We start from the raw sequence: 23,784 nt of genomic DNA, 5'->3' as shown, positions 1-23,784 counted from the left end.
GGTTAAGTCACTTGTCCAAGGTCACACAGCTAGGAGGCATTAGAACTGCATTCAAATTCAAGGCAGCCTGATGCTAGAGCCTGTTCAGGGAGCTGCTGTAGTCTCCAGTGCCACTGGAAGGAAGGAGAGAGGGAGTACCCCTAACTGACATGTGTCTTGGGGGTCAGGGGGTGGCAGTGGTAGTGATGACAAAGCTGGCTGGAGTAGGAAGTTTCCTGGAGGTGGTGATTTCGGAGGTGAGTGTTAAATGATGAGTAGAAGTTGGCAAAATATTAATAATTTTATTATACAAACTGATTTGGCATAAAATGATACATTTGGTCAATTAAAATTGTAGTTGCTCAGAAATGGTCAATTTACCTGGTGTCAAGTATAACATAAGATCAGCACCTCACCAGGAACGGTGGCTCACGCCTATAATCCCAGCACTTTGGAAGGCCTAGGCAGGTGTATCACCTGAGGTCAAGAGTTCAAGACCAGCCTGGCCAACACGGCAAAACCCTGTCTCTACTAATACACAAAAGTTAGCTGGGCATGATGGCACACACCTGTAATCCCAGCTGCTCTGGAGGCTGAAGCAGGAGAATCACTTGACCCTAGGAGACGGAGGTTGCCATGAGCCAAGATCGTGTCACTGCACTCCAGCCTGGGTGACGGAGCAAGAGCAAGAGTGCCTCAAAACAACCACCACCACCATAACAAAGATCAGTACCTCCATCCTGCTGCTCACGGCTCTCTGTGAATGTTCTGGAAGTTTCCCATAAGATGTGCTTGCATCTCATTCCCTTGAGTTGTCAGTGTTTTTAACACAGGAAAGCTTGGGCAGACTCTCCAATGTTTACCAAAAGTATATACAAGAAAGCATAACACTGGAGGACATTCTTTCGGCTTAAGATCATCTGTAAATTAAATCCTCATCCCTTGCTTCTTCTGCAAGCACTGAGCCAACTGATGATGATGATACAGACACCAGCCCCAGCTCCGGGTCATCGGGTCCTGACTGTACCAGGCGCTGACCTCACTCCCTCTTCAGGACAGGAGTCCAGTTGGGAGTTCCACTCCCCAAGGAGATGAATGAGGCCCAGGAAGTCCCTCCTCTGTGGCCACACATTGGCAAAGCCAGGATTTGAACCCTTGTTCAGGGATCCTGTGTCTTCTCTCTCTAAGTCACAATCAATTCCTGCCACCCAGCTGGCTGTTTTCTTTCTCCAAAGTTCCCTTGCTAAGGGTAGTCCTGACCCTTGCTGCCTCTTTGTTTTGTCTTTTTTGAGATAGGGTCTCGCTCTGTCGCCCAGGCTGGAGTGCAGTGGTGCAATGTCGGCTCACTGCAAGTTCTACCTCCTGGGTTTACACCATTCTCCTGCCTCAGTCTCCCAAGTAGCTGGGACTACAGGTGCCCGCCACCATGCCTGGCTGATTTTTTGTATTTTTAGTAGAGACAGGGTTTCACCGTGTTAGTCAGGATGGTCTCGATCTCCTGACCTCGTGATCTGCCTGCCTCGGCCTCCCAAAGTGCTGGGATTACAGGCATGAGCCACCGCGCCTGGCGACCCTTGCTGCCTCTTAGAGACACTTGTGGGTGTACCATTTGATCCTCTACACCAAGGGCCAGGAGGCTTTTTCTGTAAAGGGCCAGATAGACCAGTAGGCATGGCTGTGTGCAGAAATTTAGATTCCATGTAATTTTCATGCATTAAAGAATCCTTTTATTTTTCTTTTAACTATTTAAAAATATGAAATCTGGGCCGGGCACAGTGGCTCACGTCTGTAATCCCCGCACTTTGGGAGGCTGAGGCAGGTGGATCACGAGGTCAGGAGATCAAGACCATCCTGGCTAACACAGTGAAACCCCGTCTCTACTAAAAATACAAAAACAAAATTATTCGGGCGTGGTGGCGGGCGCCTGTAGTCCCAGCTACTTGGGAGGCTGAGGCAGGAGAATGGCGTGAATCCAGGAGGTGGAGCTTGCAGTGAGCCGAGATTGCGCCACTGCCCTCCAGCCTGGGCAACAGAGGGAGATTCTGTCTCAAAAAAAAAAAAAAAAAAAAGATGAAATCTGTTCTTAGCTCAGAAACTGTATAAAAAACAGGCAGGGGGCTGGATTTGGTCTGCAGGCTGCAGTTTACCAACCCTGGCTCCACACCAACCTTTATTCCTGTCTCATGGATGGCAGACTGAGGCTCAGCTCTCAGTATGGGAGGGCAGAGCCAGGCATAACCCCTGGCCCTCTGAATTCAACCTCGGGGGCTCCTTGGAGCTTGGTAGTGGTTGTGGATTCCTTGAAGTTGATGCCACAGCCCATTGTGGGTGACCTGGGTGTGTCCCCGCCTCAGGCTGAGCTGACTCCCTTGCCTGTGTGGGATTGCCCATCTCCTGCTGAGGGTGGAGAATGTTCTTCACCCTCTGCTCCCTGTCACTTTGAGGCAGAAGCATCTGCACTTGCAGGGCAGGAAGACTTTGTCTTCTGGATCTTGGCCAGTGTGCCTGGGAGCTGCCCAACCCAGGTTCCAGTTATCAGCACCTTCTCCTCCCTCGGGTGATGTCCAGGTACCTCTGGGTCTGTCCCACTTGACTGGGCTGCCTGGCTCTCATTTCAGCATCTGGACCCACCCAGCTGCCTCCTGTGTGGGATGGAGCCCATGGGTGGTGTAAGGGGCCAGGTGGCCTGGGCCCTGTACTTGCTGGTCCTCCTACATGTGACCTTGGGCAGGCTCCTTCTCACCTCTGTGCCTCCGTTTGCACGTAGAGGGCTAAAGAGCTTAGCCCAGTGCCTGATACAATTTGTGTGCGTGACCAAGGGACCAGCCAAGCTTGCCCAGGGTCTGGAATATCATGGGAATACCAGCCCAGCCACATCTGCCTTGGTGACAAGGTTTCCCAGCCTCCTCCTTGCCCTCTGAGCAGAGCTCCTCTGAGCAGTCATTTTGTCCTCACACCTAACTGGACAAAGGAAACCCAGCCATCCCCAAAGATCCCTTTATAATCCTGGCTACTGTCCAGGAGGGACCACTTCACAGAAGAAAGATCTTGGGCTCTGAAAACCACTGCCACTTATGAGCTGTGTGACTTGGGCAAGTTACTGAACCTGTCTGAGCCTCTGGTCTGCCAGAGATAGGAATACTCACTTCCTGGGCTGGTTGTGAGGATGATGGGGGATGATGTCTGAAAATGGCCACTTGTAGTAGTTGCTATTCACTGGCGGCCACTCCTTCTCCTTACAGATGTCATACTTACTCTTATTTTGGTTTTTATTTTTTTGAGACAAAGTCTCGCTCTGTTGCCCAGGCTGGAGTGCAGTGGCGCAATCTCAGCTCACTGCAACCTCCGCCTCCTGGGTTCAAGCGATTCTTGTGCCTCAGCCTTCTGAGTAGCTGGGATTACAGGCACCCACCCCCACGCCTGGCTAATTTTGTATTTTTAGTAGAGACAGGGTTTCACCATGTTGGCCTCGAACTCCTGACCTCAGCCTCCCAAAGTGCTGGGATTACAGGCGTGAGACACCGTGCCCAGCCTATACTTATTCTTTTCTAAAAGCTGCCCTTTGCTGAATGCCCCCCCCCCCCCGCCGCGAGGCTGAGCAGAGGACGTGTGAGCTGGAAAGTGTAGAAACCCCTTTCCCAGACTTTCTGAAACTGCAACACCGTGGATCTGACTCAGGGTTGCCAAAGAACTCTTTCCACACTTCTCCAATTTCACAAGGATGCCAATGGCCCCGTTGCCGAGACGCATAGTTAGCTGGCGGACTGCAGTTAGTGGTTGTTCTTCTGGTGAAGGAGTGGCCTAGCTACTGCTGCTTGGGCGCTGAACCTGGGTTGGTCTCTTGGGGCATGCCCCGTATTGTTTCCTGGGAGGAGACCTGGTCAGGCTGAAACACAGCAGATCTGTGGTAGGAAAGAAGAACAGATGCCGCCCGGCTTTGGGAGAGAATCTCTCTTCTCTTGCTGTTTAGTTCCTGGAGTTTGTGAAGTGCCTGCAGTATGTCAGGCTCTGTGCTGGGAGGTGAGACAGAGGAAAAACAATAGCTATCCTTGATGTAGTGCAGACCCCCAGGAGGCCTTCCTAGGCCAGGATGGGGTTTGGGCATTGAAGATCTCTGGCTTCCTGGGCACGGGGAAGTCATGTTTCCTCCTCTCTAGGTCTGGGGAGTTGCCCAGACTGCACTGCCCTGGCTCCCTCCCGAGTCACTGCCATCTCTGCAATTCTCAGACCCAGGCCTTGGAGCCCCCTAGACTGGAAGAGCCATTTAGTCTAATCTCCCTACATAGCACTTAAATCCCCTATGAGTATTTTTTTAGACTTTGCTTCCATGCCACTTGTGATGGGAAGGTCACTACCACCCAGGCAGCTTTTTCCTAACTTGGGCAGCTTTGCTTCATGTTATACCTCCCAAATCTGCCCTTTAAAAAGGCACTTAAAGAAAACTTCCTCTAACAAAGCTGTTAGAGGAAAGAAAACTGGACTGGACCCCTCGGGAGGTCATGAACCTCCTCATTAGCCACCTTCCCCATCACCGGAGGTGTGTGAAGTGGAAGCTGAGCTCCCACTTGACAAGGAGGATGGAAGATGGTTGATCGTTAGCATGTCCAGAAAAGAGCAGGGAACCTGTGTGTAGCTGGGGAAATTGAAGACTTTCAGGTGGTGCTGGAGGAAGAAGGAGTGAAGCCCGGGCCTCCAGCTTTCCTTTCCCTTTGCTCTGTGGCCTGCCCTTCCCCCTTCATAAAGCAGGGAAACACAAGTGGGCCTGGTGCCGTCCCCTCCACCCCCCCAGCCCAGCTCTGCCCATGCAGCTGTCCCAGGCCAGCTGTCTAGGCCCCAGCTGCCCGGCGGTACTGGCTCCCTTTGCCCCAAAGGGTCTGAAGGCTGGTGGCTGGCACTCCTGGATTTTCTGGCCTCTGAGTCAGGGTGAGAACAGTCAGCTTCCAGCTTCCCTCTTCCTCCCAGGGCCCTCCCCTCGCCTGGGGTCTTTTGGAGTGGAGGGGCACAGCATGCCCGAGCATGGTTTGTGTCATTTCAGAAGCACAACTTGTGTCATCGGGCAGACTGTGAAAACTTGGAAACAACCTGTGTGTCCGATCTTAGAGTATCAGTTAAATGCTTTTATGGGATGGCCACATCTGAGACTTTAACCTGGGGCCACTGGGGTTCCTGAATGGGTTTCAGAGGTCCATGAACTCCCAGAAATTATTAGCATCACAAAATGCTAACTACACATGAATTTTTTGGAGGACTCTGAGCCCCCAAATGTTAATAAGTACTAATAGGATGGAATCCTATGCAACATGTGAAACTATGAAGAGCATTTTATCAACATATAGAGAGGGAAGATTGTAGAATGAAAAAAACAGGCTACAAAACACTATACAGAATGAGCCCAATTTTGTTTAGACCCATTTGTTATACACACACACACACACACACACACACACGAATTATAGCTACTAAAATGATGACAGTTTTTAATCTCTGGAGTGAGATACATTTTGCTTGATTTCTGTTTTTCTGTATTTGTTGGGTGTTCTACAATGCATGTTTATTCCCCTTGTAATAAGAAGCCGGGACACTCAGCCTATTTTCTGAGAAGCCAAAATTCCCCTTCTTACCTTGGCAGACCCCACAACTCCTAGCCCTTAGTCCCAGAGGGAGTCTGTGGAACAAGCACAGGTCTCACCTCTGGGTTTCTGTCAATGGATCACTAACTTCCTGGCCCCCGACTTCAAACAGAATCCATCTGTGCAAGTTCCAGAGCCTGGGTCATGGAGCTGAGGGGTGAGGGTCTCCCTCTGTCATTTTGCTCCCACCAGCCCCAGCTCCAGTGCAGTGGCTGATCCAGATCCTAACTGCCAAGCATCAAGTGCCTGGCACACGAGACTGCTCGTGGGACCTCATTTCCTAGCTGTGTGGCTTTGGGCTAGTTGTCTAACCTCTCTGGGCCTCTGCGTCCTGTAAGGCAGGGACAGGGTTAGTACCCACCTCCTGGGGTTGCTGCAAGGGCAGACTGAGCTGATCCCCTCACTGGCCTGCCTGCCTTCTCTCTTCCCCCAGGAAGCTCCAGGACTGGCAGGATGGGCTCAGCCTGTATCAAAGTCACCAAATACTTTCTCTTCCTCTTCAACTTGATCTTCTTTGTAAGTATGTCCCGTGCCACCCTGACTGCCTCCGAAAAGATTCTCCTCCCAGGGACATCCCAGCCTGAGCCTTTCCAGAGCCGACCGGGCTGGGGATTGGGGGGATTTGGTGGGTGGGGACTGAGGACGAACTATCTCCAATGGAACCTAGTGGGGGTGGCGAGGAGATTCCCCGCCATTCCCAGCTGGTCCTTTGACCAAGCACTGGATTCCTGACCCGGCCTTCCCCTCTCCTAGAGCACCCAAAGCCTGGGCTGGCCAGGGCTGGAGGTGGGTATGGGGAAGGAGAGGAGAGCCCCTGGGCATCCCCCTAACTCAACAGCAGGAGCTACTAGAAGAAGCCTCTTAGCATCTCTCTAGTCCTGTCCTGGCCCCCACCCTGCCTGTGTGAAGAATTGACCTGTGACAGTTCCAGGCCCCAGTTGCCCCATCACACCCCCGTCCCTGCCGTGGGAAGGTATCTCCCTGAGCTCTCACAGGGTGAGCAAGAGGGCGCCAGGCTTGGGGCCAGCGAAGTGCACATACCTCCTTCCCCAGACCCACCCCAGCAGATGGGCTGTCCAGATGTCAGTTCCGTGGACATTGACTGCTGGTTTTTCTGGGGCCTCGGTTTTCCTCTCTGGCCTGGCATGGACTGCCTCTTGCCTTGGAGTTGCTGGGATGGTGGGGTGTGTGTGAGTGAGAGTGTGTTGTGGGGGTCCAGTGCCCTGGAGAGGACTTCATAGCCTCAGAGTAGTGTTGGGGGCACTGGCTTCCCTGTGTTGATGGTTTACCCTATAGTGTTAAAAAAAAAAAATCAGGATGTTTCTTATGATCCAAAGTTCTAAATGTACATATTCATAAAAAAGTGAGTATTTTTGAGAGGAGAAGAAAATACCTCAATGTTAATATTGGGATTCTCAGGAATTTTGATTTTATTCTTTATGCATCTCTGTATTTTCCCAATTTTCTATGGTAGATATTAATTACTTGTTTGGGGAGCAGGGGGTTTACATTACGAGTTACATAGTTTACGGGAAGTTTGGGAAATAAACAAGAATCATTCTAAATTCCCTTTCAGGCCAGACATGGTAGGTCTTGCCTGTAATCCCAGTGCTTTGGGAGGCCAAGGCAGGAGGATTGTTTGAGTCCAGGAGTTCTAGACCAGCTTGGGCAACATAGCAAGACCCTGTTTCTCTACAAAAAAAAAAAATTTTTTTAAAATTCCTCCTTCATAGCTTTAACCCAATGCACAGACATGTACAAGTGTGTTCCTGGCACCCGCACACAAGTGTGCACACACGCATGTACACACACAGGAAGCCCTGGCGCTGCCTGCCTTGCTTTTTGTCCACCCTGGCCCTGGCCCTAGCTCCCTCCTGGAGGACCCTGTGAGGCCCCACTGTGGCTCTGGCCCTCTGCTCATGGCAGCCGGGCCTGGAACCCACCCCACGCCGGGCTTGGGCTTCCCCAGCTTGGTGGTCAGGTCTCTCCTGGCTGCCCTAGGACTTTGGGAAGCAGCTGCCTGTGCAGGCAAAGCCAAGCTTTTCCTGGCAAGCACTTGGTGTCTGGGCCGAGACCCAGCATAAAGGCCAATGGGCCAGGACTCAGGGGAGGGGGTGCGTGGGCGCTGTAGCTGTATCCCTGGGGGCTTTAGGGACTAGAGAGAGGAGCCTGGGCTCTGGCCTAGGAGGTCACAGAGCTTGTTTCAGGGATAAAGAAACTTTCCTTCATGCAGTGGGGGTTGGGGAGACCCTCGTAGAGAAAGGGAGTGGGGTTGGTGGTTTCAGCCAGGGTGGCCCTTTCTGTCCTGCTCGCAGGCTGCCCTATGGAACCAGGGACTGGAAAAGCTGCTCTCTGGCCAGGGCTTGGCCTCCTTTTGGCTCCTCCAGGGGCTGGCGGGAGTCAGGTGTTAACTGTCTGTGTACTGGGGCCTAGGATGACCCATCAGGATGCTGGAGGGGGGAGGGGCAGCTTGTATGACAGGAGGGTGAGAGTGAAAGAGGAGGGCTGGAGGAGGCAGAACGAGCTTGTTTACTCCTCAACAAATGTGTATCTGACACCTCAGTATCTTCAGATGTTCAGGGCGGAAGAGCCCTGATTGCTATACTTCCGGAGCTTGTGTCCTAGAGAGCAGTGGGCTTCCATCAAATAACTACTCAAATGCATGAAAAATTGCAGTTGTTGGGGGTACTAGGAACAGATAGGCTCTTCAGAAAGCAGATGAGGCTCTTGGCCTGGTCATGGAGGTCAGCAAAGGCTTCCTGGGGTTCTGGGTGTGGCTTTGGAGAGGGGGATCCTGGCAGCAGGGGCAGCCGGTGGAGGCAGAGCGCGCCTCCCCAGGCACAGACCCGATCAGCCTGCCTCTTTGTTTTATGCACATTGGGAGGGGTTTCGTGGTTGGATTTGTGGTTTGGAAAAATCCCCGTGGCTGCTATGTGTGCTCGCGCTTGCGCGCATGTGCGCCTGTATGCCTTTGCCTGTACTCCCTCCGGACTCCAGACTCCGCAGCGCATTGCCACTTTTCTCAGGTCCAGAGGAATGCAGAGGCGCTGTTGCTGTGGCTATGCTGGGGAAGGATGCTCACTGCTCTGAGGGTCCTGGCTCCTGATGGGTCCCATCTGGGGACTGGGGAAGGGCTGGGGAGTGATTAACATGGGGCCTGCCCCACAGCTCCAGTCTTGGTTCACAGAGAAAAAGGGGGTGCCATGGTGCCTTGCCCATTCTGGTAGGCTGCCCAGCCTCCTTTCTGGCTCTGCCACAGCCCCGTGGCTGATTCAGCCACATCTGGCCATCAAGCTGGGGTCATCAGACCTGCAGAGGGACTGAACGGGTAGCCCCAGGGACTTTGCTCTCTGGGTTCCTCTTGGCAAGCTGAGGAGCCAGCTGAGTAGTGTGGGGTTTTGATCTACTTGGGATTATGTGTGCCAAGAGGGGATTTTCTGTCCTGCCTCCCATTCCCTTTTGGTAGGGGCTGTCCTCCCTCCTGTCCCACCCTGTGAATGCGGGAGGGAATGGGGCAGGGGCTCTGCCCACATGGGTCTGAGATGCAGAGGAAGCAGACGTGGGCCTGAGCACTGGCCCCTGCCTCGCTGTGCTGTGGGGTGGTTGTGTGCTGGGTAGGGTTGCAGGTCTTGGGGAACCAAACTCCCGGGTCCTGGAAAGCCCCCATTTCCCCCAGCTGTGCAAATTAAGGTGGGCCCACCTTCCAGCAGACTCTTCTTCTCCCCAGTGTCTCAGGGGCTTTTCTGTCCTGAGACTGGCTTTCTGGGTGAAGGCCCAGGATGGATCCAAAATATCCCTATAGCTCACCTACCACCATCTGGCTTCCAGTCCCTGATGGATAAAATCAAGGCCTCATATAAAATTCCCTGTGTATAAAATGAGGTCAATTACAAGGCCCGTCTCACTGGGATAGAGGAGAGGACAGATAATACCTCAGTGATGATTCTGGTGGGAGACACTGGGGGGCAGACGTGGGGTGGTCACCGTGCCTTTGTGGTTGTAGTCATCAGTCACAGTGGCCTTTAAGGCAGAAAGTACAAGGGTAAGGGGAGAGAGGCAACCCCCTACTGAGCCACCTGGGCCCTGGGGCAAAAGGAAACATCGATAATACTGATACTGTCAACATTTTATTTCGAAGTTTAATAGTTCAGTTATCATGGATTTTTGGCCTTAATTTTTTTTTTTTTTTTTTTTGAGATGGAGTCTCACTCTTGTCCAGGCTGGAGTGCAGTGGCATGACCTCGGCTCACTGCAACTTCCGCTTCCTGAGTTCAACTGATTCTCCTGCCTCAGCCTCCTGAGTAACTGGGATTACAGGCCCCCATCAACACGCCCAGCTAATTGTATTTTTAGTACAGACGGGGTTTCGCCATGTTGGCCAGGCTGGTCTCAAACTCCTGACCTCAGGTGTTCTACTTGCCTGACTTTTTGGTGCCTCCTCATGTGTTACACCTGAGGCAGGTGCCTCATGCCTTGGGCCAGTCCTGGCTCTGGTCTTTGATAATGATAGAATGATACTGATGGAGACCCTGTGCCCAGGCCAGCCCCAGGCTCAGGGCTCTATGGCAGCTGCTGGCCTCGGACCTGAGATTATGGGATGATGGCTGAGGTGGGAACCCAGGGCTGTGATACAGGTGGGAGTTTCAAGATGGGTCATCCACCAGGTGGGCCCAGTCCAGGCCCCCACTAATGGCCAGCCTTGTGGGTTGACACAGGGCCACCCCCACCTCCAAAGGGAACCTGCATCTTTGCCCAGATGGCAGGTACTTCCCCAGCCTTTGCCAGCTTTGTGGGATGGTGGATCTTGGCTGGGACTCCACCTGGGGAGATGAGCTCAGCCCTGGTAGATGGGAGAGAAGCAGGGAATCCCTGGGCTTGGGATCCTTATTTGTAACACCTCATTCATTTTTTCCTTTTTGTGGGGGGGCAGAGTGAGGGGGTCTTGCCCTGTCACCCAGGCTGGAGGGCCATGTCATGAACACAGTTCACTGCAGCCTTGACTTCCCTGGGGCCAAGTGATCCTCTCTCCTCAGCTTCCCCCGTAGCTGGGACTACAGGCACGCACCACCACATTGGCTGATTTTTGAAATTTTTTGTAGAGTTGAGGTCTCTCTGTGTTGCCCAGGCTGGTCTCAAACTCCTGGGCTCAAGTGATCCTCCTGCCTGGGCCTCACAAAGTGTTGGGATTATAGGCATGAACCACCGGGCCTGACCTTCATTTCCCTTTCTAGTCCTGCATTTGCAGTTTGGTTCATCAGCTTATTCATTCCCCCAGCCACTTAGCACCCAGTGCTATAGAGCTGCTGGGGATGCAGAGCTGCCTCCAACCAGCCCTGCCCTCAGGGAGCTCACAGTTTAGCCAGAGAAACCAACACAGCAGTTAGACCCAGTCAGAATGACTGTTAAGAAGGGTCGGACAGTGGTTGCTGCAGAATGGGGGCACCCGAGTCTGCCTGAGGGGGTCAGAGAAGGCTCCTGTGGCAGGTGACCCCGTTGTTCAGACCTGGGGATGAGTTGGGCTTTGATGTTCCAGTCCATGGAGGGTCCTCCTCAGAGCCTTTCTTGTTTGGGAAGCTCTGAACTGGGTGGAGTTGGGGGGGATGAGCTGAGAAAAGAGCCAGAAGATGTGGCAGGAAGGGTGCCCCTGGCAGGAGGCTGCACCAGGAGGCTCGGCTGAATCACACATGGTGGAGGGGGGCAAGATGGGAGGCAGGAGGGATTCCCTGCCCATGGTCCTGGTGTCTGGCTTGCTGCGATGTGGGACCTGAGGCCATCTGGACATCTCTGGGCTGGAGAAGGGTGGAGGTGGTGCCCTCTGTGGCCCCCTGCCCTGCCCACCCTGACTTGGGTTCCAGGGACAGCTGGCAGGGGGAGGGCTCTCACTCTGTCTGCTCTTGGCTCCCCATTAACTGCTCCCTTCTCCTTCCAGATCCTGGGTGCAGTGATCCTGGGCTTCGGGGTGTGGATCCTGGCCGACAAGAGCAGTTTCATCTCTGTCCTGCGTAAGGACCCCTCAGCTTCCCCAGACCCAGGCCCACTGGAGAGGGGAGGGCCAGGGCGCAGACACAGCTGCTCCCATAAGTGCTTCGGCTTCAATGCCTGTCGCTTTTCCCGCTGACCTCAGGGATGTGGCCAGGTCCTGCTGCCCACCACTGCCCATGGCTCCCTCTGCAGGGGTTTCCAAAAGGAATTTTCTCTTCTTCCCCGAACAAAGCTGCTGTTGTCTGGGGGAACACTGGGGGTGAGGGAGGCTTGTTTTCCCTTCCTGGCCCCTTCCCTTGGCCCTGACCTTAGGAAAGCCTCTTACATTCTCTGTCCCGTCACTTGCCCATCCAGCAGAATGTAGGCAACAGCCCCTCCCATTTCACAGGGATGTGGGAAAGATAGTCAGGGGCTGATGAGGCACCTGCTATCAGTGGTGCTTCGCTATAAGCCCGGCAGCAGCTAGGTGGGTCAGGTGTGTGCACAGATGAGGAAGGTTCCAGACATAGTCATCAATTATCATGCTGCTCATGTGCCAAGCAGTTTGCACCGATAAACTGTCTTAATCCCACCACAGCCCTGTGAGGTAGATACTGTTCTATTCCCGCCTTACCAATGAAGAAACAGAGGCTCGGAGAGGTTAAGTCCCTTGCTGAAGTTCACACAGCTTCTGAATGGTAGGTGTGGGACTCGAACTCCAAGAGCTTTGGTCCTAAATGCAGCACATGGCAGGGTGAGCCACAGTGTGGAAACCCCTTCTCTCACCAGAGGCAGAAGGAAAGGGGCCTAAGGCATTTTTACAGGGATAAGAGCCCTTCTGCACCTGCTCAGCCTCCTCCAGGAAGCCGTCAGGGCCTGCTGCGCTGACCTCTCAGGGGCTCCCTGTGGTGGGAGGGAGGCACAGCAGAAGCCCCCAGGGGACAGCCGTGCCACTCCCCTCACTGAGTGCGGCTCACTTCTCCCAGCAGCTGCCCAAGGCAGCTGGTTTGGAATGTGGCCCATGACAGCTGCTTGATTTACATAAAGCGGAACCTAGCTAGGATGTGATGATGGAGGGGCCACATCTGTCCCCCTGGCCCCAGGGGCTAGGCCTCCCCTCCAGGAGATGGAAAGCAAGGATGATCTACACTCTAGCCACATCTGATGCACCCCGGGGCTATCAGTCTCACCCCCTTTCACCCTCCATTCTGGGGTTAGGGTGGGTGGGCAACCCATGCCCCCCACGTTCTCCTGGCCTGTGACACACCCTCCTTGGCCCCATTAGGCCCAGCTCTCTACTTCCTGAGTCATGGCCCAACCCAGCAGGCACTGCACCCCAGGGCAAAGTCTAGAGGCCCAGCCTGCCCACCCACATTTCTGCCCTCTGCGCCCTGCCCTGCAACTGGCGCAGTGGGGGTGAGCCCACTGGGTGGGGAGAGCTTCCTGCGTGGTTCTGGCCTCCTCCCTGTTTGGGTCTGAGAATCTCAAGCTGGCCGGACCTCAAAGGTCTACTGTCTGCAGGAGGGAGTGCATTTTACAAATGCTTCGGCCTGAGCCCCACCCACCCCAAGGGACCTGACTTGGTTGGTGTGGGTGGGAGCCTGAGTGCTGGTGTTTTCTAAAAAGTTCCCCGGGTGGATTCCCCAGGCAGCCAGGGTTCAGAAACACTGATCCTCTTGCCTGGTCACTAGGCACTTGTGTAAACTGAGGCCGGGGGTGGGGAAAAATGACTTGCGAATAGTCACAGAGCAGCTGAGGGGCAGAACTGGGGACAGCTCTTTTCCTACCAAGTTGAATCCCTGCTCTGAGTCCATTGGTCTGGGCATTCCTATCCTCATTTTACAGAGGAGGAAACTGAAGCACAGACAGGTGTAGTAACTTGTTTAAGGGCACACAGCAAGCCGGTAGGGGAGCTGGCTGCAGATGAGGTAGCCTAGCTTCCAAGCCCGTGCCTTGAACACCTGGACCACATGGCTCTGCAGCCACATTCCACTGGTTAGTACCTTAGTAAGAGGAAGCACTTTGCAATGAAGAGCAGACTCAAGCCTGACTGCTGGGGTTCGATTCACAGTGGTGCTGTCCACTAGCTGTGTGACCCTCAGCACATTGCTTCACCTCTCTGTGCCTCCTCACTTATAAAATGAGGATCGTAATAGAGTGCACTTTCTGTGGTTATTGTGAGAAATTAAATGAGCCTCTCATTTTTATCTGAAAAGAGTTTGGGACAGCCCTCAGTGAAAAACCCTACATAAGTGATTGTTAGCTAAATTTTATAATACAATTTAATCCTTTTGCCATCTTCAAGTGGCAGGCTTTAGACCCATTTTACAGAGAAAGAAATAGAAAATAGCTTGCCCAGGGTCAGAGCGTGTTGGCAGCAGAGCTGGGATTAGAATCTACTTTTCTTGATCCCTCATCCCTTTCTGTTTGGGCCACTTCCTTTCTACCTTCCTAGTCCCTTCTAGGCCCAGGAAGACTAAAAGGTGATTTTTTTTTTCCATGCCCTGTGGATGGCCTACCCCAGAACATACCCTCGCCTACTTCCTAAGTCAGCTTGCTCAGATGTTGGGTAGGCCTGGGATCCTGGGGGGAGACAGGGAATGGCATCAATGAAATGTTCTGAGATACGGAGACCTCGCAGTTTGTCTGGTATCCCGGGGGAAGGATCTGAGTTGGGGTCTCAGCCCTGGTCCTTCCCTGCCAGACACCTTGCAGCCTGCTAGCCTTTCTGAGCCTCGGGGTCCTTGCAGACAAATCAGGATGTGAGTACAGCTGCAGAGGGTGGTTGCTGAAATTAGGCAGGATGCTTTGGATAAAGGGCCTTGTTCAGGGCTGGCACACAGCGGCTGTCTGGGCAATGCCAGTTTCTTTTTTCTGAGAGTAATCACTGGGAGGAATTGTTGGAAGCCAAACCCAGCAAGTTTAGGAAAAGTGGAATTGACAGCCTCTCCCTGCCCACACTGATGGCTGGGGCTCAGTGCCAGGAGGTCCCCACACTCACCCTGAGGAAGGTGGGGGGCTCCTGTGAGGAACTGGGTGGAGGAAGCCTGAGAGTAGGGTTGGCAGGGCTCTTCCTGAGCTCCAGAACATTCTGTCTGTGATCAGGAAGTGGAGATGAATCCCACAGACTCCCTCCCATCCTCCGGTTTGATAGTTATTCTGTAAGGGCACTAACGCCCCTTGGGGACCAAGATGGGGACCTCGGCCTCTCCAGGATCCCCAGGGAGTCGTGGCCAGCCCCAGGCCTGTATTCTCCCTGCTGATGGTCAAGGGGTTGGTCCTGGCTGTGCCTCAGTGCTTAGGGGAGCAGATTAAAAACGCAGGTCCTTGGCCTCCTGCCGGGAGCGTCTTGGTTGGGTTGTAACAGACTCAAGCATCTGCATCCCTAAGAGGCTCCTCTGATCCACACTGCTCTCCAGCCTTCTGGAGACGCCAGCACCCTCGCCCTCCAGGTGCGTCCCATGCCCTGGGGGTACAGCGTACCCATGCTGGTGAGTTAGAGATGACATGAGCTTTACCCTGTGTGATGGGTTGGGTGTCTTAGGAAATGTTGGCCAAGTGCCCCTGCAGGACTCCTGATCTCTCCCTCCCGGAATGGGCCTGTCCACAGGTGGCTCTAAAGAGGGTCTTAGCCATCAGGCCCATCCCTGTACCTCCTAAACATCATTTCCTCCCGGGCTCCTTTCTTGCTCTCACTGGTCCATTCTCTCACCTTCTTTCCAATCTTCAAATACATCAAGCTCCTCCTTCCTCAGGCCTTTGCACCTGCTGTGCTCCCTGCCTGGAATGCTTTTCCCACAGATCTTTGCTTGGCTGACTTCTTCATGTCTTGGCTCAAATGTCACCGGCTCAGGCTGGCCTTCGTCGACCCATTCTGACCCTCTCCCAGCCCGGCAGTTCTCTGCAGTTAGCCCGCTTTGGTATCTTCATGGCACCCAACACAACCAGAAAACCTGTATCGTGTACTTTTTGTCTCCACTCCCCACCCCCAAATGTCAGACCTTGTTAGTCACTCTTCTGCATCCCCAGCAACTGGCACAGTGCCTGGCATGAAGTGGGCACCCAGTAAACATTTGTTGGCTGAATGAATATGCATCGCACCTGTAGCAATACATGTGCCCTGTGCATCAGCGGAAAGAGTGTGGCACTGGAGATTTGCATATTTTCAAATTCCAGCTCAGGCCCTTGCCTGTTCGCCTTTCTGAGCCTCAGTTTTCTTATCTGTGAAATGGCCATGCTAGTGCCTGCCAGGCAGGGTGATGTCAGAGTTGGAGACAGCATGTGGAAAGCCCATGAGGCACAGTGACTGGGCAAGAAAGGCTGGTGTTTGTTATTATATGGACAAGAAGGAAGGCGGGTTAAAAATCAGCTTGGAATCTTAATGTCAGTGGCCCCTGGAGAACTAGCCAGCCTCTTGTCTGTCAATTCCGCAGACATTCACTGTGCACAGCACCTCACTGCGAGAGGTGCTGTTCAAGCTGGGGGTTCCCTGGGAATAAAGCGAAGCTTCTGCCCTCATGCACCTCAGGTCCTTGGTGGAGGGGGAGAGTAGACAATGAGCAAGAAGAATCAGTGAAATGTAGTCTATTCAATCCTGAGAAGCGTTACTAAGAAAAAAATAAAGCCGGGAAGGGGCTTAGGCTGGATAAGGGTGTGGATTGCAATTTTACTGGGGGAGGGACACAAGTGGGGATGGGGGTGAGCTGGTTCCCTGTTGGGCAGTGAGAAGCCAGCAGGGGAATGCAGCTGACCCCAACACCCTGGCTCCAAAGAGGGGATCCGGAAGAAGACCTGGGCGGTTAGGCCAGGTGTTTATACCTGCTGGGCCCACTGATTTTGTACTTAGTGAGTGTGCTGCTTCTTCCCCCTAGAAACCTCCTCCAGCTCGCTCAGGATGGGGGCCTACGTCTTCATCGGCGTGGGGGCAGTCACCATGCTCATGGGCTTCCTGGGCTGCATTGGCGCCGTCAACGAGGTCCGCTGCCTGCTGGGGCTGGTGAGTACGGTTCCCTCCGCAGCTGCCTGCCCATTTCCTCTCATCCAGCCGAGTGCAGCCTGACCGCGGCGCTGGCCGTAACACCGGGTGGAGAGCATCTCTCGAGGCACGCGGGCTGGGTGCACCTGGTCGGGGATCCTCAGCTGACTTTGCCTGCTCTGTGTCCCCAGTACTTTGCTTTCCTGCTCCTGATCCTCATTGCCCAGGTGACGGCCGGGGCCCTCTTCTACTTCAACATGGGCAAGGTAAGCCCCTCTCTCCCTGCCTCCTCACTGGGCTGGACCAGCCATGGGGGTGATTGACCTTGAGTGTGGGGGATGGACAAGGACCCACCCCCGCCCCCAGTTGTCACAGACAGATCCAGTAGGTGTCAGGGACGGCCTCCTGGACAGTATTCCTTGTGATCAAATGGGGGAGCGTTAGAGGAGAAGGCGGCAGGTGTGGGCAGTCCTCGCTGGGCCTGGATCTTAGCCTGACCCCCCTGCTTTCTAGCTGTGTGGCCTTGGGCAAGCTGCTTGCCTCTATGTGCCTGTTCCACCATCTGTAAAATGGAAACAATAAGAAAACTGAACTCTCAGAGTGGTTGCAAAGATTATTCGAGATTATCTGAGTGAAACACATAGCGCATGATACCATAAGTACTCAATAAATGTCATTCTTGTTGTTATTAAGATACTTTAGCAACTATTAAATCCATGCCACTCACCCACAAATGAGGTTTAGAAGGAGACTATTAATAAAAACATCAGTCTTGTGTCCGAGGGGAGATGTTCAGCTTTCAGAAACAGAAAATCAGACTTACAGCGGCTTAAACTTGAAGGACATCTGTGGTTGACTTGACCGGAAGTCTGGTTTGGAAGCTCAGAGGCCCTGGTTCTGGCTGTTGAGCATCCTCGCTGGGACGGCTGTCCTGCATTATGACACTTACCTCGTGGTTCCAAGATGGCTGCCACAGCACCAGGCACAATGTCTGTGCCGCTGTGGCCGGAAGATGGGGAAGTGGGCAGTGCCAGACATGGCCATCCCTTTTATCAGAAAAGCAAGCCCTTTTATCAGAAAAGGCACAGTGGCTCATGACTGTAATCCCAATACTTAGGGAGGCAGAGGTGGGAGGATTGCTTTGAGACCAGCCTGGGCAACATGGTGAGACCCCATTTCTACAAACAAATTTTTAAAAATGCTAGCCATGGTGGTGTGCGCCTGTGGTCCCAGCTACTCAGGAGGCTGAGGCAGGAGGATCCTTGAGGCCAGGAGGTTGAGCTACAGTGAGCCATGAAACAGAGCTTGGGGCAACAGAGTGAGACCTTATCTTAAAAAAAAAAAAAAAAAAAAGTCCTCCAACAGACTTCCCCAGACTGGGTTACAAAGCCACCGCTGGTTGCAAAGGAGGCTGAGAATGTGAGTATCCAACTTTCAGACTCTAAAGACAGAGGCACAAGAGAGAAAGAAGCCAAGAATGGCTATTGGGTGAGCCAGTTAATTGTGAGTCACAGTTATCATGTAAGAAGCACCTACTGTGTGCACGTGGGATCTTCTAGAAGCTTTCCATACAGCGTCTTGTCCTCACAATGGCTCTGCAGGGTTTTATGTTGACAGATGGAGAAGCAGATGCTCTGAAATGAAAAGCAATAACAGCATTGATAATAGTGACTCTAACACCCACCATCCCTCCAGTTGAGTCCATGCACAGCATATACCAAGTACGGTGTTGACCACGTTACACTCCTCCTCTCGCTGATCCTCACTAGGCCCTCTCAAGGTCGTGGGAGAATCTCCGTCCTGCAGATGAAGGAGTAAGGGCAACCTAGGCTCCCTGACTCCAAGTCCTGAGTTCACCCGTCCCCAGACGCTGCTGCACGTGGCCTGTGGCCTAGCAGACCCTTGGGGTCCCTGCTTCCAGTGCCACCAGTTCTTGTCCACCAGTGAGGGTGGCAGAGCCGGCAGCCAGATGGGCTCCTACCCTTCACCACTTGAAGGTCAAGTTGCCTGAGATCCCTCTTGGAAGGAAACTGAGAAAACACTATACCAACATCAACATCAACAACTAACACTTAATAGAACTTAGAACTTAATAGAACTTCACAAGACAAGATACTCTTGGTAGCTAAGGGCTAACTTGGGCACTGAGCTTCCTGGCAGTCAAGGCAAAAGTGGAAAATAGTGAATTTTGTAGATGAAAAGCAGCTTGTTTGGCTGTTAGACAGGAAGCCAGCAGTTAAGGGAGGGAAATTCCTTTCCCAGAAAAATGGTTATGGGGTCAGGTCTTCATTTCTGCCCTATGGCACTGAGCTTCTTTAGGACCTAGTTAGTGATAAAATCAGGGTGGATTAGAACCAGGCCCCTGTGAGCGGGTTTCTATGGCTCAGAAGCTGGTCGCCTCTGCAGGGATCTTGGGCAGTCCACCCTATGTGATTCACCATCTCACAGTAATAAATATGGTACCCACCGGGTTGGCACCAACCACATGCCAGGAGCTGAGCTAGAAAAGTGAGCTGAAATACACGTTTCAAATTTACAAACATTTTCCATTTGAAGAAACTGAGGCCCAGGAAAGCAAAGTGACTTTCAGCCACTGACACACACAGCTTGGATGCATCAGAGTGGGGATTTCCATCCTGATGCCTCAGAGTCCGAGGCCCATGCTTCCCTATCCACCATGCTGCCCTCCCGCGAGCTCGTTAACTCTGCTTGGCTGATAGTGAGGAGCTTAGCCTCAGAGGTGTCCTATCAGCCCCAGAACAGGACTTGTTTGGAGATTTGGGTTTCCCGACCCCAGCCAAGCTCTGTGCATTGCATCCCCCGCCCCTGCACAGCTTTATGCCTATCGTCCTAGAACTAATTCCCCTAAAAATCTTCGAAATAGGGCCCGTATTCACTTTATAACCCTTCCACCCCACAATCCGCCCTACTTCCTTTCCTGAGGCTCACTGCAAAGCTAACCTAGCATTAACCTTTTAAGTTAAAGACTAAGAGAATGAGCCTCTCTTTGCAGTGAAATGCCCCAACTAAATACCACCACATGACCCACCATCATCACCTCAATACTTCTCGCACTATTCCTCATCACTCAACTAAAACCTTCCCCTTCAGAGTCCACACCGCCTAGTCCCCAGCCTGCCTCATCTTAGTCCACCACCGTCTTTTCGGGAAGGCAGGGGGAAATTTTCTGGCTTTGCTGAAGAAGTTCTGGTGCCACTGTATCGCCCGAGTTGGAATGAACAATTTATTTTTTTCTTTCGCAACGCATCGTAAATCTCAGTGGAAGACTAAATATACTCTTGATGGTGTTTATTCTGGCAGACAAGGCTCAGCGTGGGGGTGGGACTTGTTTGAACCTAAGGAAGAGAAAGACCTTTTGAAAGGAGATAGGGCTCCCGTGCAGGTGGGTGGGAGTGACCCTGCTGTGGTCTCCAGGGCTGCCCTCTGTCCTTCCTGCCCCTGTCACCCACAGCCACTCTTCTCAGGGCAGCGATGGGGAGGTTGGGGACCTTGGCTTGGCCTGTCACCTCTGGAGCCTTGGGTTCTGCTTCTATAAATTGAGAATAAATCTGCCTCTCCCTGCCCTACCACCCAGGTTGAAGTGAACACAGACTGTGACACTTCATGAAAATGCAGAGTGGTGTCCAAGGGTCTTGACTGTGGAACCACTGCTCTGACGTTCTGGGCATGCTACTCAGCCTCCCTGTGCCTCAGTTTCCTCATTTGTCAAACTAGTAACAATATAGGCCCACTGTCCCTTCTCTGCAATTCTGAAATCCAAAAAAAACACTTTGAAAACCAAAAGTAGCATTTGCAACTCATTTGGTGGCAAAATTGAACCCGAAAGGAAGCAAGGCTATGTATGGCCTTTGCCTGCCCCATTCGGGCGTCCCTGGGGAAACAGAAATGAGACTCATTGCAGGCTGGTGCCCCAGCCCCCACTAGTGGGTGTGATCTGTCCCTCCAGGCCCTTTCTAAAATCTGATCCTGTCTCCAGCCGGAGCCCCCAGGGGCTGCCTCGCAGCACTTCAGAGATGAAGAGCACTAACATAGGGGAAGGGTGTCGTGCGGCGCTCAGCTGGAGGCTGATGTTGCTGGCATCATTGCCAGTGTTTATTATTATTGCTGCCATTATTCACTTCATGAGGGCCTGGTAAGGGCTCAACAGGTGGCAGCTGTTCCTGCTGCCCTCGTTGTCTGCAGAGCAAGGGCTGCAGGAACGGGGATTTGGGTGTGGTGCTAAGATCCTCATCTGCTTGTTTATCCAGCCTCTGGTGAGCAGAGCCCAGCTCTGGGATTCAGGGGCCCTGTGTTTTAGTGTGGGCTCTGCCGCTGATTGCTGTGTGGCTTCAGATAAGTTACCCAGACTCTCTGATCCACAGGCGAGCTCTTGGGCCATGCCCAGTGCAGGCAGTCGGGGATTCTGACTTGTTCTGTCTAGACAGTGGAGGTGGGAGGAGTGAGAAGGAATGAATGCAGTTTGCCCTTTCCTGTGGTGTGTGGGCGCTGAGCTGGGTGCACTTGGCAGGCCATACCTGTGCCAGGGAGGCCCCTGAGGCTCTGAGAGCTGTCAGGCTCAAGCAGAAGACATTGGAGGGGAAGGGGCTCACTTGGCCTGGCTGGGAGCCAGAGGTGGGGGCTGTGACAGTGGCAGTTGCCGGCCAGACAGCTCCCCAGAGATGTTGGTCAGGGGAACTGTGACTTCCTTCTTGTCCTCCTTGCTCTCACCCTGAAAGCCCCAAATTGTTGGTGTGCACATACCCTCATGTGTGAGACACAGGTGGCGAGACGGGTTCCTAGGGGACAGTGTGGTTCTCTGTGAGCTGTCTGCTTGCTGAATTAGAACTTCCTGATTCTCTGGCTTGGGGTTCTTTTGCGATGGGGCAGAGGGAGGAAGAGCAGGTGGAGCCTGGGACAGGGAGAGGTGACCTTTCTCTTCCCTGTTGAGAAGAGAATGGAGGAGTCCAGGCTACTCCTCTGGAAAGGGATTATGGAAAGACACTTGGGCTAGAATCTCTGAAGCACACGCTGGTCACTGGCTCTGCATTCTGGGGTAGCTAATTATGTGGATTGCAGCTGGACTTGGAGGAAAGATGCAGGAAGCGCCCTCATTTCCTATCAGGATACTGGGATGCAGCCTCTGAGCTGGTGTATCTGTATTCTAGCAAAGCATTTGCCAACATCTCATGTGGGAAACCTGGAGAGGACAGGAAGATGTAGGTCCAATTCATGCATATGTACCTCATTATAAGGGGCGATTTCACACCTTAAAGAGCATGGCAAGAGGTCTGCACAGCACCGCAAGGGGTGGGCACAGGAGCCTGAAAAGTTACCCTGGAGATGTAGTCTAGTCTCAAGTATCTGGATGACATGTGTCCTTCGAGAAAGGGATTTGATTTGTTCCTGTGGTCCTAGCTGGGACTTGGGTAGCTGGGAGAGGAGGAGGATGTGAACTGATACATGTGGGTAGAAGTCATTTGAGCAGAACTTAAATTGTATCAAGAGCCTCTCAACTCCGCAACATGCTATTGTGTGAGGTACTGAGTTCCCCATCACAGGGAGCATTTAAGGAGAGCCTAAAAAAGTATGACTCTTCCATGCTTTGGATGATTTGTTGGACTCAAAGGTCTCTCCTAATTCTGACTCTGTGAAAATTCACACTAAAAGACAAGTCAAAGCTCAGCATTTGGGTGGGACGTGAGTAGAGCCATGCAGAGGACAGCAGGGTCATGGGGAGGCGGTGGGCAGCTTGCCGAGGCTAAGATCCCGGGTCCTTGGAGCTGCACAGATCAAGGTCTGGTCATGTCTCTGCTGCTTTCTATCTATGTGATCTTGGGAAGTTGCTCCAACTCTGAGCCTCATTTTTCTCTTCTGAGAAATGGGGAGGAGGGAGACAGGGAAGACAGGGCTGGCTTCCTTGGCATTGAACCCATGCAGTTGCACAGGATAATCTGCTGTTGCTGTATTGAAATTCTTTTTTTTTCTTCTTTTCTTTTTGAGATAGAGTCTTGCTCTGTTGCCCAGGCTGGAGTGCAGTGGGATGATCTCGGCCCACTGCAACCTCCACTTTCTGGGCTCAGGTGATCCTCCTGCCTCAGCCTTCCAAGTAGCTGGGACTACAGGCATGCACCACCATGCCCAGCTAATTTTTGTGTTTTTAGTAGAGATGGGGTTTCACCATGTTGGCCAGGCTGGACTTGAGCTCCTGACCTCAAGTGATCTGCCCATCTCGGCCTCCCAAAGTGTTGGGATTACAGGTGTGAGCCACCATGCCCAGCTGAAATTCTTAATAATTTTTAAACAAGGGGCCCTGCATTTTTGCTTTGCACTAGGTGTAAATTATGCAGATGGCCCTGGGCAGGACTCTTTATGGCATGTGACAGTGACCTAACTGAAAGTGGCCAGAGCCAGCAGAAGGCTCAGCTGGATCCAGGTTCCCAAAGGCTGCTCCTGTCCCTCTTCACCCTTCAGCCCTGCCCTCCTCTGTTGGCTCCCTTCTCGGGCAGGCTGTCCCCAGTGGAGCCTGAGGGTAGCCCAGGTCCTCATCCTACCACATTGATGGAAAGAGGGCCGGGTATGTGAGCGTGGGTCTCAAGCCCGTCTCTGAACCACTCGCCATGCCTGCAATGTGGATGGCACTGAGTGGCAGCCCAGGTCTTTTGCCTGCTTCTGGCATCGAGGGAGTGGGGCCTCCTCAGCTCCACGGAGAAATAGAAGGGTGGTTACATCCAAGGAGTGGGTTTCTGCAGGGCAGGCAGAAACAATGGAGTGGTCCCTTGGGGGATGGAGGGAGATCATGAATGTCTGCTCCTGCTACCTCCCTGTCCTTTTTGTCTCAGTAGCTACCTGGTTGCCAGGGTGACCTCCCTGCACTCCCAGCACAGGCCTCCTGAGCATCAGCTCCAAGCTGAACCAGCCCCTGTGGCCATGGTCCCCGTGGCCCAGGTGTGTCCCTCAACCACATTCTGGACTGAAAGATGTTGTGGTGTTTCCATGGAAACCACCCGTCTAGGTGGAAACCACCCAGCTTCCATCACCTTCTCATTTCAGGGGGCCTGGGAGAGAAACAGGGAAGTCCAGGCTGCTGTGACAACCACGCTGGGGTTTAAACAGAGCCTCAGTGCAACATGTTGTGAGGAAGCTGGGTGGGTGGGGAAGGATGTGGGAGAGGCAGCTTTCCGCACAGATGCTTCTAGAGAACCCCTCCTTTCCACACCGTGGGGATCACCCACCCACTGG

The 23,784-nt window shown here is 53.0% G+C and overlaps 1 protein-coding gene across 2 annotated transcripts in view; it reads left to right on the top strand.

Moving 5' to 3' along the window:
• Positions 1-23,784, top strand: part of CD82 (CD82 molecule) — a 54,964-nt gene that overhangs the window by 22,947 nt on the left and 8,233 nt on the right. For both annotated transcript variants that reach the window (XM_054439508.2, XM_054439509.2), the window contains exons 3-6: positions 6,043-6,125; positions 11,539-11,611; positions 16,442-16,566; positions 16,737-16,811. In XM_054439508.2, coding sequence (XP_054295483.1) covers positions 6,063-6,125; positions 11,539-11,611; positions 16,442-16,566; positions 16,737-16,811 — 336 coding nt within the window. In that variant the 5' untranslated portion in view covers positions 6,043-6,062. The remainder of the gene's footprint in view (positions 1-6,042; positions 6,126-11,538; positions 11,612-16,441; positions 16,567-16,736; positions 16,812-23,784) is intronic.

The sequence above is a fragment of the Pongo pygmaeus genome, chromosome 9 (genome assembly GCF_028885625.2).
Source record: "Pongo pygmaeus isolate AG05252 chromosome 9, NHGRI_mPonPyg2-v2.0_pri, whole genome shotgun sequence".
In the NCBI taxonomy this organism is placed as follows: domain Eukaryota; kingdom Metazoa; phylum Chordata; class Mammalia; order Primates; family Hominidae; genus Pongo; species Pongo pygmaeus.
Note: the sequence above shows the minus strand (reverse complement) of the source record. Positions and strands in the feature narration are given on the sequence as shown.